At 48.5% G+C, this 11,536-nt stretch overlaps 1 protein-coding gene across 1 annotated transcript; it reads right to left on the reverse strand.

Moving 5' to 3' along the window:
• Window positions 1-896: 896 nt before the first annotated feature.
• Window positions 897-2,874, reverse strand: LOC129602292 (paramyosin-like). Its single transcript, XM_055501290.1, has 2 exons — window positions 1,285-2,874; window positions 897-1,034 (listed from the first exon to the last, which is right to left on the reverse strand). The coding sequence occupies exons 1-2, from the start codon at window positions 2,872-2,874 to the stop codon at window positions 897-899; spliced, it is 1,728 nt and encodes a 575-aa protein (XP_055357265.1).
• Between the last annotated feature and the right edge of the window lie 8,662 nt (window positions 2,875-11,536).

Genomic DNA, 11,536 nt, shown 5'->3' on the forward strand with positions numbered 1-11,536 from the left:
CCAATTTCCATTTCCGTATCCATTTCCGCCAAAGTTTCCGTTACCCCCACCTTGTTGTGGTAACCCGACATTCATAGGGACCATATTCTGTGGTGCAGGTGGGGCCACATTCTGGGGAGCCACATTCTGGGCTACCGGTCTCACTTGAGCTGCTGCCTGTATCGCCGCCACCATCGCATATGTTATCGGTTGTCCCGTCTGACTGTCGATAAAGGTCACCTTTTCCGTGACCTCTCTGACCGGAGTCTCCACACGGTATTCGACTGGTTGCTGGGGTGGTGCAGCTGCCATTCTCTGTGGCGGCACATTTTCGACTTGCCCTTGGCGGATGGTCACGTATTCCTGATTACGTTGACCTTTAGGCGCCTTATATTTCTCTTCGCCGGTGGCCCAATGTCGGAAGAAGTCCTTCACGTCCGTTGGCGTCTTGCACTTTTGTATCCGCAATGCTTTGTAGAGTTCGTTATCCCCTCTACATCCTTCAATTAGGAAACCCACTGCTTGTTTCTCTGTGATGATCCGTTTTGCTTTGAATCGCATCATCGCCTGGTAATACTGATCAAGCGATTCCTTTCCGAGTTCGAATTTTCTTGCATAGGCTTCACGTAAGCCTAAGACTTCTTCGTCTCTATCGCCATATTCATCCTTGAATTTATCCATCCATTCAGTTATTGAGTATTCGATTCCGTCTTCTGCTGCGATGTCCTTTTCACCTTCGAACCAAGTTTTGGCAGGACCTTTCACCGCACTAGCAATCTCAATCATAATTTGGTCGTCCGTTAGCTGGTAGGTTCTTTGGGTTTCCTTTACTAGTCGTGTCCAGCCACTCACTGTGTCACGACTGCCGTCAAAGGTCATGAGTGGTGTTTTCCTGGCCATCGAGTTGAGTGCTTTTGTCAATTGCACCGCTGTATTTTCTGCCCTCTGGTCATCGTCTTCTTCGCTACTTGCATCATCACTTTGATTTCGTTTCGCTTTTCCATAACGGGATTTCCTTGGACGCTCCTGCCGGCTGGAGGGTCTGTCCCGTCGCCCTTCATCAATGAACACGTTTGTTTCAAAGTGCGAGGGAAATTGTGAAGGGTCACCTCGACTCATATGCGGGTTACTTTCCGAAGGTGGCTCTTTGTCTTCTTTGCCCTTTTCTCCTTCTCTTTCATTTTTAACACTTCCCTTACCGGTGCCGGTTCGTAGCGGCATCTCAAAGTGGAAGCTTTTGCCCGTGCCCGTTTCATGCGCCTTGCTATAACTGGGCGGCGGTGACTCCACTGTTGCTGTTCTGACTCCATATTGCAGCAGTTGTTCGTCTTTGTGTTTATTCGACATGTTGAGCGCCTTATTTTCGTCTTCAAGGCGACGGACTTTCAACTGGAATTCCTCTTTTTCCGTTTTCAAATTCTGATTCTCCTCGTTGACCTTTAGCATGTGCTGATGGAGTTGGAAGGTCTTCTCCTGGATGACTTTTTCAGTATCATTCTCCATCCTCTTAATGTGTTCCGCCAACTGGGTCACATCCCTTTCCAACGTCGTGTATTCCTCAGCTGCCGCTTTCAGCTGGTTTTTTGTACGGGTGACCTCATCTTCCCTCGTCATTGCCGTTTGGGTCATATCGATCAGCTCCGTGTTGAGTCTGATGATCTCCTGTGTTTTCTGATGTGCCGTTTGTTGCCATTCTTTATCTTTCAGTTCAAGCACCGTGACCTTTTCATCCAAGAGGTGTGCCTCATGTTCCCACCTCGCGCCTCGTTCTGCAATTGTCTTGGCGGCTTCCTTCAACTCTTTGATCTCATCGGTGACCTTTCTGTTGTCCTCCTTCAACACCTTATTCTCTTGCATCATCTGTCTTATTTCGTTATTCAACCGTACACCTTCGGTGGCTGTTTGATCTCGCAAGTCCTTTGCCACCTGAGCGGCTTCATCAGCCCTTCTCTGGTGATCGTATGACTCCTTCTGGAGGGTCTCGATATTCTCGTCACGGAGCTTCAGATCATTCCTGAGCTTGAAGACTTCAGTAGTGTTTGTCAACAACCGCTGAGTAGCATCGGCGAGTTTGGTTGCGTATTCATCTCTTTTCGTTTCGGCTTCAGTGACCTTTAGTTTCAGTGAGTCACATTCGTCCTTCAGTTCCGCTAAGTGTCGTGACCTTTCCGCTGTTTCTTCGGACATACTTTCGTTAAGGTCACTGACTGCAAGATGACCTTCCATTTCTCTGTCATCCACCATCTTCAAGTATTCTTCCGCGAGTTCTCTTTGACGTTCGTATTTGATTTTCCATTCGTCCGCCGCGCTCTCTAAGTCAACCTGTTGTTGTTCCAATACGTATATTCGGGCTTCCAGCGACGACAGTTTTTCCCGATTTTCTCTCGTTCGTTTCGTTGCCTGACTTTCCTTGGCCTCGAGTTCGTCTTCCAACTCTCTCACACGAGTCCTCAAAGTCGTTGTGGGACTGTTCGGTGATGGCGATCTAACATTGATGACCTTTCCCATTTGTGTCCGTTCAATAAGGTGCTCGGGTATGTCCTTGAATGGTGTCATCCCTTCAACACGGTCAGCTTCCTTCATCGCAGTCTGGAAGGACATATTCATCGTCGCTTCATCATCCGTGAAGTATGATTCATTCGATTCATCTGAGACCATTGGAGTTGCCCAAAGGTCATCGCCTGCGGTTTTATCGATCAGTGAAAGGTCATCCAGTCCCAGTTCAACGAGTTCTTCTTCGGTGACCTTTGTCTTTTCCATTTCCATTTGAGCCAGGTTCACGTTTTTATCCTGCTCATTCATTCCACTGGTGGTAGCATCCGACTGTGATGCTCCAACTGATTCCGCTCCTCTTGCTGTGGGTTTATCCTCCCCGGTGACCTTTGTCTGGTTCATCGGATCACTTCCCGCCGTAGACGCGGGAGTGTGCTTCTGGTCGTCGCTTGAACTTTCCTGATTGGCGACCGCCTCGAGCGCCTTCTGATAAGTGCTATCAGAGCCTCGTGAATCCTTCTTCTCGAATGCCTTGGGCGCTCGATTATTCCGCTCATGTCCAACTGGACGTGAGTACGGGTACAAATCTTTTTTGTACGGATTTGGTGCACCTTGCTGTGAGCTTCGGGAGCTTTTGCTTCCCTGACTGCTGTTGGATGTCGGTTCCTCTTGGTCTTTGTCCATGTTGATCGGATAACTTGGACGCTCCTGCCAATTGTTCTCACACACACGTTATTGTATGGTTTATTCAAGTATCCTAAAGGTCACTCTGTACCTCCGAAATTTTTCTAAGTCCTTATTAAAGGTCACTTTTCGACTGAAAAATTTCGACCAAGTCCCGTTTAAAGGTCACTTTTTGATAAAAAAAGTTCGAGAGATTTGCCCTAAAAGGTCACTTTCGGACAGAACTTCGAAACCGTTCTTACAGTTCAGAACACGTTAACGATTGAATTCCTACAGCTGCTGATATCGCTGTACTACCAATCAACTCGATTCAGCTTTATGAAAGGTCACTGTTGATCACTTTCAGATCATAAAGGTCACTAAGATGGGTCAATTTGATCAATTCCAACTTTTTTGGTAAAGGTCACTTTTCAAAGTCAAAAGTCAACTTCTAGTCTCAAAGGTCACTTTCCGACTCAACTCAACTCAAAAGGTCACTTTCCAGCTCAATTTGCAAGTTAAAGGTCAATTTCCAGCTCAATTCTATCAAAGGTCACTTTCTAGCTCGGTTTTGATCAAAGGTCACTTTTCCTTTGTCTGAACTTAAAAGGTCACTTTCCGTCTCACTTATCTCATCTCAAATCAAATTTCCCATTATCGCTCAAGTTCAACGGAAAATCCCCATTCGGGTTGTTTACCTCGTTCTGATTGGTCTGCTAGCTCAAAATGTTCAGTTCAAATTTCAGCCAATCACAGTTCAGATAACTAGCCAATCATTTTAATCCGTTTAGAAAATTGATCTGCCTGACGTCACGGTCAACGGCCAGACATGCGCGCCGTGTGCAAAACTCCGCCTATTTCTACGCTCAGCTCAGTACGGGCCAATGAAAAATGAGAATTTTACCATCTAACCAATCCCGTAATTAATAACGGGTTTTCTACCTGTTTCCTCGTCCGTTCCACGAGAATCGATCCAGATGATCCAGATTCTTCTTCCACTGTCCGTTCCCGCGCTGCCGCCGGTTTTACCGTAACGGTTGTGCCGCACGCTTTCGGTGAGTTACTGTGCCGGCTGACTGCCGTAGCAACAGTAGTGGCGCTCTACTCCAGTTTGGAGGAGTCTGATCTGTCTTTTCCCGTGCGCCCCTTTTGGCGCTTCGGCGCTTCTGCCCCACGGCTTAGGATTCGCTGAATCCTTGCCGAGTACCAGTGACACCAGTGTAGGTCTTCGCTGAAGACTCTACACCGAGGAGCACTGGCGACTGAACTCTTGCACTCTTTCACAGCTGAGGAAACAGCACAGGTCTTCGCTGAAGACACTGTACCGAAAGCCAAAGCTGGTAATCCGCGTCCGATGGAGGAATTGCACCGCTTGTGGTGTTGCGCTTTGCTGTAGGACAGACCTGTGCCTTACTGGTCACGGTGAACACGTCAATTAACAGGCCAGATTTGCCTGACAAAGTCAAATCAGATCAGTCAACTCAAATCAGAGAACCGCTATCGGCTCTGCTACCATCTAATGCTAGATCCAACTGTGATCCAGATACGGAGACCTAAACGGAATAGATCCCGTGGAAGCGAGCGATACGATATGGATCGCGAGCTATGCGGAAACACAAACGTCGCACCGTAAATCGCTGACTTTTTAATATTGAAAAGTCTGGAGAACAGAAAATCAATAATGATCGGCGCAGCTCGATCGTAAAGCGTGGAGCCCATTCAACAGTGTGTAACACTGTGCAGCACGTGCTATGCCGCGCCCACTAACACAACTCAAGCCAATCAAAAGAGACACAACACAGACACGTAATCCAGTGGCGTAGCGTTGCGGACGTGAACGCTAGTGAACCCCCGCTCACACCAGTTTTCGATTGCTTTTACAAATTCATTTGTGTCCAGCGAATATTCAAGCAGTTCAGACTGCAGTGGATGCATATCGTACCACAATTCTTCATCTTCAGCGATGCCGCCAAACTGTACGGCATTTTCATTTGGCGTTGCTGCATTATCGTATGCAGGTGACGATGGGCTTTCCATTCTTTTGAATTTAACAGTGTCCATTGCACTGACTATCAGAGGAACTGTATGGTTTCTACCCGGATACTTTAGCTACGCAACTTCACTTCAGTCTGTTCAGTGCTTGTTACACTGGCTTCAGGTTTTTATCCGGTAGGCTTTTTGCTCTACGCGGAAACTTCAGCTACGCTATTGTTCTCAGTGTTCGTTACACTGATCTTCCAGGTAGATACTTTCGTTCTAACCCGGATACTACAGATAGAGATTTTGATCTTCGGTGTTCTCTGACCGCTCACAGCACTCGCAATCGCTTGGGCTGTATGGCTACGCTAAAATTTGGTGCACCTGTATGCTTGGCTGTTCGCTCTCGCATACAAAACTTAAGCTCCAGATGTGTCGACACTGTGAATGCTCAGGCACTGCTCTGGCAAACAAAAAACTAGCTCAAGGAAAATTGCTTTCGACTTTGTCTACTTACAGCTGGTTGCGTTACCGCTGCGCTTTCGAATTCAAGGAAACTCGCACGCTGAAGAAGCGACGAGTACCTGCTTCAGTTTCAATTCATCATTTCACATTTCGTCATTTCCCTTCTTCAATTCATATTCGTTTCATTCACTTCAGTGCTCATGGGCCGATCTACAGGTTAAAACTGCATCGCCCTGCTGACAGGTCAAACTGCTCAGCGTCCAGACAGGGCAAAACCCCCGGACATTTACTGGTTTCGTCGTGGGTCGCAGGCACGAATCAGCAGGGGTTCCCCTAACTAACGCGTCGCTAGTACCCGGATTACTAACGTTTAGGCGTCCAGACGGCAGACCAGCTGCCCGGACATCCGTCCAGTCAGTACAAATGTACCCGGACTGAGCACTCTAAAAGCAGTCACACTTCACATTCACAATTTCAATTACAGTTTTACTTAGCTAGATATCGGAAAGGTTCGAACATCGGTGGGCGCCATGACGGAGAAATCAGTACGATAGGAATAATTACCGTAATAATCTATCCTACCGACCTAACTCAACGACAGGGAATGAGCTGGTATCTCAATGTGGCATAGCTAAGCTTATGAATCTACGCGAAGCGAGAACCGCATCTCCGACGATATTTAATTCTAAACTCCGATCACTGCTAAACTCAGAATGAGAGAACTGATCCCCAAAGTACTGCCACTCACGGACTTATATAGACACGGCGCATCCGTGTAGAAACAACCAAAAGTAAATCCGAAAACAAAAGAGAAACGCCGAGAAAGTACAAGCGAATAATGGAAAGTACGAGTAAAGCCGTCACTTTACGTACTGTACTGCTATATCACGTCACATGACTAGAAGATCGGAAATCACTTCGGCCGTGAAAATACAATGGACACACTGAAGTTGCGCTACTATTGGGAAGGATGTCGAACTATGTAACGGCCTACACCGACAAATGCTAGCAGTGCATTTTGACGAACGCGATTCGACGTCCACCACCGGGCAAACTCCAAGAGAGGGAGGTTGGTGAAGCATGGTATCCCATTTACGCGGAATTTAAAGGACCCTTACCTCGGACACGTGCGAAGGGACAGACGTACATCGCTGCGGTAACCGACCAACTGGCGATGTTCACCATAGCCTGGGCAACGAAAACGAACTCGGGGAAGTTGTCCTGCTGTATTACGGAATGGCGACCTTCATACACTCGGACAGAGGTATATACTTTCCAAAGTATACGTTCGCCACGGTCGCCAGGATCTTTGGTATCCAACATATGCTGGGAACGGCCCATCACACAGAAGGCCAAGGACAAGTCGAGAGGCAAATGCGAACAATATGGAACGGAATACGCGAGTTCTGTGACTTAAATGATGAACACCGTTGGCATCGAGCCTTACCATACGTCGTCTGCGGGATGAACCGAGCAGTACATGCCCCGACGCAATTCTCACCATACTATATGTTGCACGGTCGAGAAATGACCATGCCGCAGTAAGTACTGGCTTGAACGAATGCGCCGGGGCACTTTACCGTCAAGGAGCACTTTCTTAAACGGTTGAAGGAACGACTTCAGCAGGCTTACAAAGTAGCCCGCATCAACACTGATGAAGCATTCGAACGCAACGCTTAATTCTACAACAAAAAGAAGTCCACGCCAACCTTCATACGGACAGGTAAGGTAAAATTGAAAATTGCAACTAAAATCACCGCCAGAATGGATCGGTATGACGGAATTTGACCGGTCATCGACTATGCTGGTCTAAAGAATGTGTTACTAAGATGTTAAGACGGTCGCAAAGACATCGTAGAAGTTGATCGTGTAAAACACTTACGAGCTGAGACGAGTCGGTCGGCAACTTGATCATCTAGTCCGATACAACCGGAAGGACGACCAGCGGGACCACTTGGGCTCGGTCAACCGACCCAAAACGAGAACGGAACACGAAAAGACTCGAAAACCGACCCAACAAAAGAAAAGGTTATACGCAAACCAAGGAAAAAATTTGAAGCAACTCAAAAAACAGCCATACGAGCCGGATACGGCGGACTAACCAGTGACAACGGTTTAGAAGAGGGGTCGACGTTGGAAGAAACCGCCGATGGGCTTCGAGAAACCAGCACTGCAAGAATCGCAGAAGCAAGCTGTGATATCGGACGAATTTGTGCTGATCACGAAGAAACCGACAGAGTCGGACAATAGGTTGGAAGCAACGGTCACCCAACCGAAGAACCTAAGGAGAAATCGAAGAAATCGGTAACTAAGCCGGCCAGAAAGAAGAGGACGGTCGAAACGACCGAGGCACCAACCACGAAAAAATTGGTTGCCAAATAGGTGGTCAAACGACCAAGCCGAAACGGAAATATGGAACCGTCAAAAAGCCGAGGCTAACATCTCAACAAGGGCTAGAGGAAACTGCAGTCGCTGAATAAGAAGCCTACAAGGAAATCCTCGATAGAATTTTCGAAGCACGGACAGACTCGGAGAAACCCGCAAAAAAAACAAAATCCAGGAAACGCAGAACAGGAGTCACAACAGAACAGCCTCAGTCATAGGGCCGTAGCCAGCAACTTAGAAATAATTAGCAGTAGCTATTTATAGGCGGACCTTTTGTATAGGAACCGGAATCTCTTCAGTTGACCGAAACATTTTCAGCTGAATGTACGGGAGTTAGTAGAATGCTAACGCGCCGTCTTTCCTCTGCTTAACAGCAAACGACAATGTCGACCGACATTTTCACGACCCGCCTTCCAGCGGATCAAACAATCGATGCAGCGACCCGGGACGACTACACCCCGTACAATCGCTCGCTGTCGCGATATGATAACTCGCGGTCGGCCGCACAGACGCTGGCGACGCAGGTACATGAATAACATGATCAACAGATGTTGCTCGGCAACACCGGTCTCCTGGTGAACTTTGGCGCGGCAACCTGCTGAACATCACTGGTAACGCCAGTAGGCCCAGTTGGCCCCGCGCAGCACCTGATGATGCCGACTACAGCAGCCGGGCAAACTTATCTGGCACTCACATTGGTGCGCGGCCCAACGAACGCAACCGGACCAGTCTACACGGCGCATACTTTGGTGCCAAACCAAGTGAATTGCGCCGCACCGCCGCTACAAGTCGTACGACCCCTGCGATAGCCAGGATACTCTAAACCTGAGCTTCTAGCCAAGAACATATCTCCTACTCAAATCGGATACCATGGACAACAGAATCCATGGGGAGATCCGAGCGTAGCGCTAAACCTGTTCTACACAATGGCGTGAAGTCTGAACCAGGCAGGAGGACTGCCCCTACTTGAGCTGTACCGACAGCAACCACACAGGTCGTTACGTCAATACTTCGTTCACCGGAATCGGCCTCGTTTACTTCACCAACGAGTGGCCGAGTACGATCCGCGAAGCTAACAGCCTGCGGGCTCAGGGAACAAATCAAACTCTTCCCTCGTGCACGACAGTTAACCGACCAACTACGGAGATGGGGCATCTACATAAGGGATACGAGATGGATGATACGAGCAAGGGAAATGGCGACGGTTCTATCGACAATCGAACAACACCGCACCGCAATAAAAACGGCGATCAAAGTCAACCGGTCGAATAAGGCCGTACAAACAGCGGAACGACTCTCCAGGAATGGCGGGTCAACAAAGGACGCCGATTCCCGACTACTCGACGCAGCCGTGCAACAGGTGCAACAGACCGAACCCACGGTAACGATCCCCCAGCAACCTGCCACACCAGACAAACAGGGAACGACCTCACAAGAAGGGGCGTTCCAACATTAGCACCGATGGCACTTCGACTTGGAGCCGACGACGACCGAGTAACTGACGCATGGATGACAGTCATTCGGAGCCGAAAAGTCCTGATGGAAATTTGCGCTTGCATTCACTGAATCAACGAACCGGGTGCCTTAGCGAAAGTTCCTGAGCTTGTGGCCAATTTTAAGCTAGCCGAGACCTTCATACAAGACGGTATGCCCACAACGGAAACCGACAACTGTCAGTTACAGGCGACTCTGTACTGAACAATGGAGTTCAACAGCCGAATACGAATCCACCCTAAACGCAGGTGGATCTTCAACGGTAACGGTATAACTAACAGTACCACCTCCAAGGGCAATGAGATATTCGCTAGTATCGCCTAGGACGGCGATGCAGACCAGCTGCATTCGGACCGGCTGCACCGGACGCCCAACCTGATCTCCGATGGAAGAGATCTGTTGGAAGATCTCAAGCGGCGTACATCCACTAAACACCTTTGGAACCGAACGCTATGGATGCGAACAGGCAGAAAATCGATATCTGGTAGCCCACAAGAAGCTGGCCGAGGATATCTTCCATAAGGGTATGCCGACCGACGCGGAAGACCGATAACTCAGGTCGGCAACCGAAAGGATCCGAGAAATCCTTGAGGCGAACCCGGAGCACAATCGGGTACCTACGCCGCCACCACCTTGCAGCCCAACACCGACGACAACGGCAGTTATCACTCTTGTGCGTTCCACAGCGATAACGTACGTGCTCGACTAGACGGACGCAATCCAACAAGTCGGCCGGGACCTGGCCGGAATATTCGGACACGGGAGAGACGGACCTTTATCGACGAGAGAATCAGCCGACCTAGAGCGAATCGACCGAAGTCTACGGACGGAAACTGACTTGGTCGAATCACTTGCACCTTTTGGAGCCCACCATTGAGCTTAAATGGAAAACGACTCCAGGAACCGCTTTATCTGATAATCAACTATGTACGACCGTACCTAGTCGGTTCCAACACAACAACCGAACCCGGCCCAACGAAGGACCGGCACAGCCGAATCCAGTGGACACTAGCAGCCGACCCATGTCCCCGGCTAGGAAAGCCGGATAATTGGAGCCCTGCCAGACCTGTGAACGGTGCCCACGAGTGCGCCGCCCCAGACAATCCAATTGATTGCAAAGGTAAACAAACTCATCACGGAAACCAAACGAGATCAGTAGTGTGTCCAGTTGGATGGTGGAACGGCTTAAAATAAGGCGCTAGAATGGCTGTCTACTGTGATTGGCTAACTCCGCCCTCTACGACCGACACTGAGCCGAGACCGAACCCACCTTGCTGGTCTGGCTGCCTGTTCTGGTTGATTGGCCCCTCACCTCTTCACTTAAGACTGAGCCGAGGCCAAACCGGTGGTTCAGGTTTGTCCCCGTTTGCACCAACTGAGACTGACTCGAGACAGCTTTTGTTCTTGCCACGCATGCGGATGAAAGGCGGCTGCGGTGTTACGTTTTTTGGTAAACAGTAGCTAGAGCCGACACCAACAGCCACATCAATGTGAATTTCACAAGAGTAAGTTGCATGTAACGGGCTTTTAGCCTCTTACACAATTGCATCCGCCAAACAACAAACATTTGTTGTTTTGTAAAGAATCAAACAAATTCTGTTAACAAAAACGATAACGAACTGCAGCCAACATTGACAAACGAACATGATTTGACACTATTTAATTAACACAATTTTTTTTTAGTGCCAAACGGCCGTGTTATAAAGTAAGCAAGCAACATGCCTTTATCATAAACCATTCTCAATTTCTTTAGCAGCTGGACCGTGCTTATTTCATGAGTCCTTGCGCTCCGCTTGATGAATTTGGGATAGACCTCTCCGTTCCGTCCAGAAGGCGATTAAGCTTGTTAAAGTCCAGCGATCGGCCAGTCCTTGCAGATGAGTTTGTGAACTCATCGAACTCCAGAATCTTCTCCATGTACCAGTTTTGCGTAAGTCCCTTCGCCTACAAATAGCTAGACAATGCATATACTTTTACATCAAAATCTAATTATAGGTGTGTATGCCTTCAACTCGACTCGTCCGTTGTCAGTCTCGTTCCCAATAATTATTTAACTCCAGGAGCCCTTTGTTATGAATGA

This window comes from Paramacrobiotus metropolitanus, unplaced genomic scaffold (assembly GCF_019649055.1).
Source record: "Paramacrobiotus metropolitanus isolate TYO unplaced genomic scaffold, Prichtersi_v1.0 Parri_scaffold0000387, whole genome shotgun sequence".
Classification (NCBI taxonomy): domain Eukaryota; kingdom Metazoa; phylum Tardigrada; class Eutardigrada; order Parachela; family Macrobiotidae; genus Paramacrobiotus; species Paramacrobiotus metropolitanus.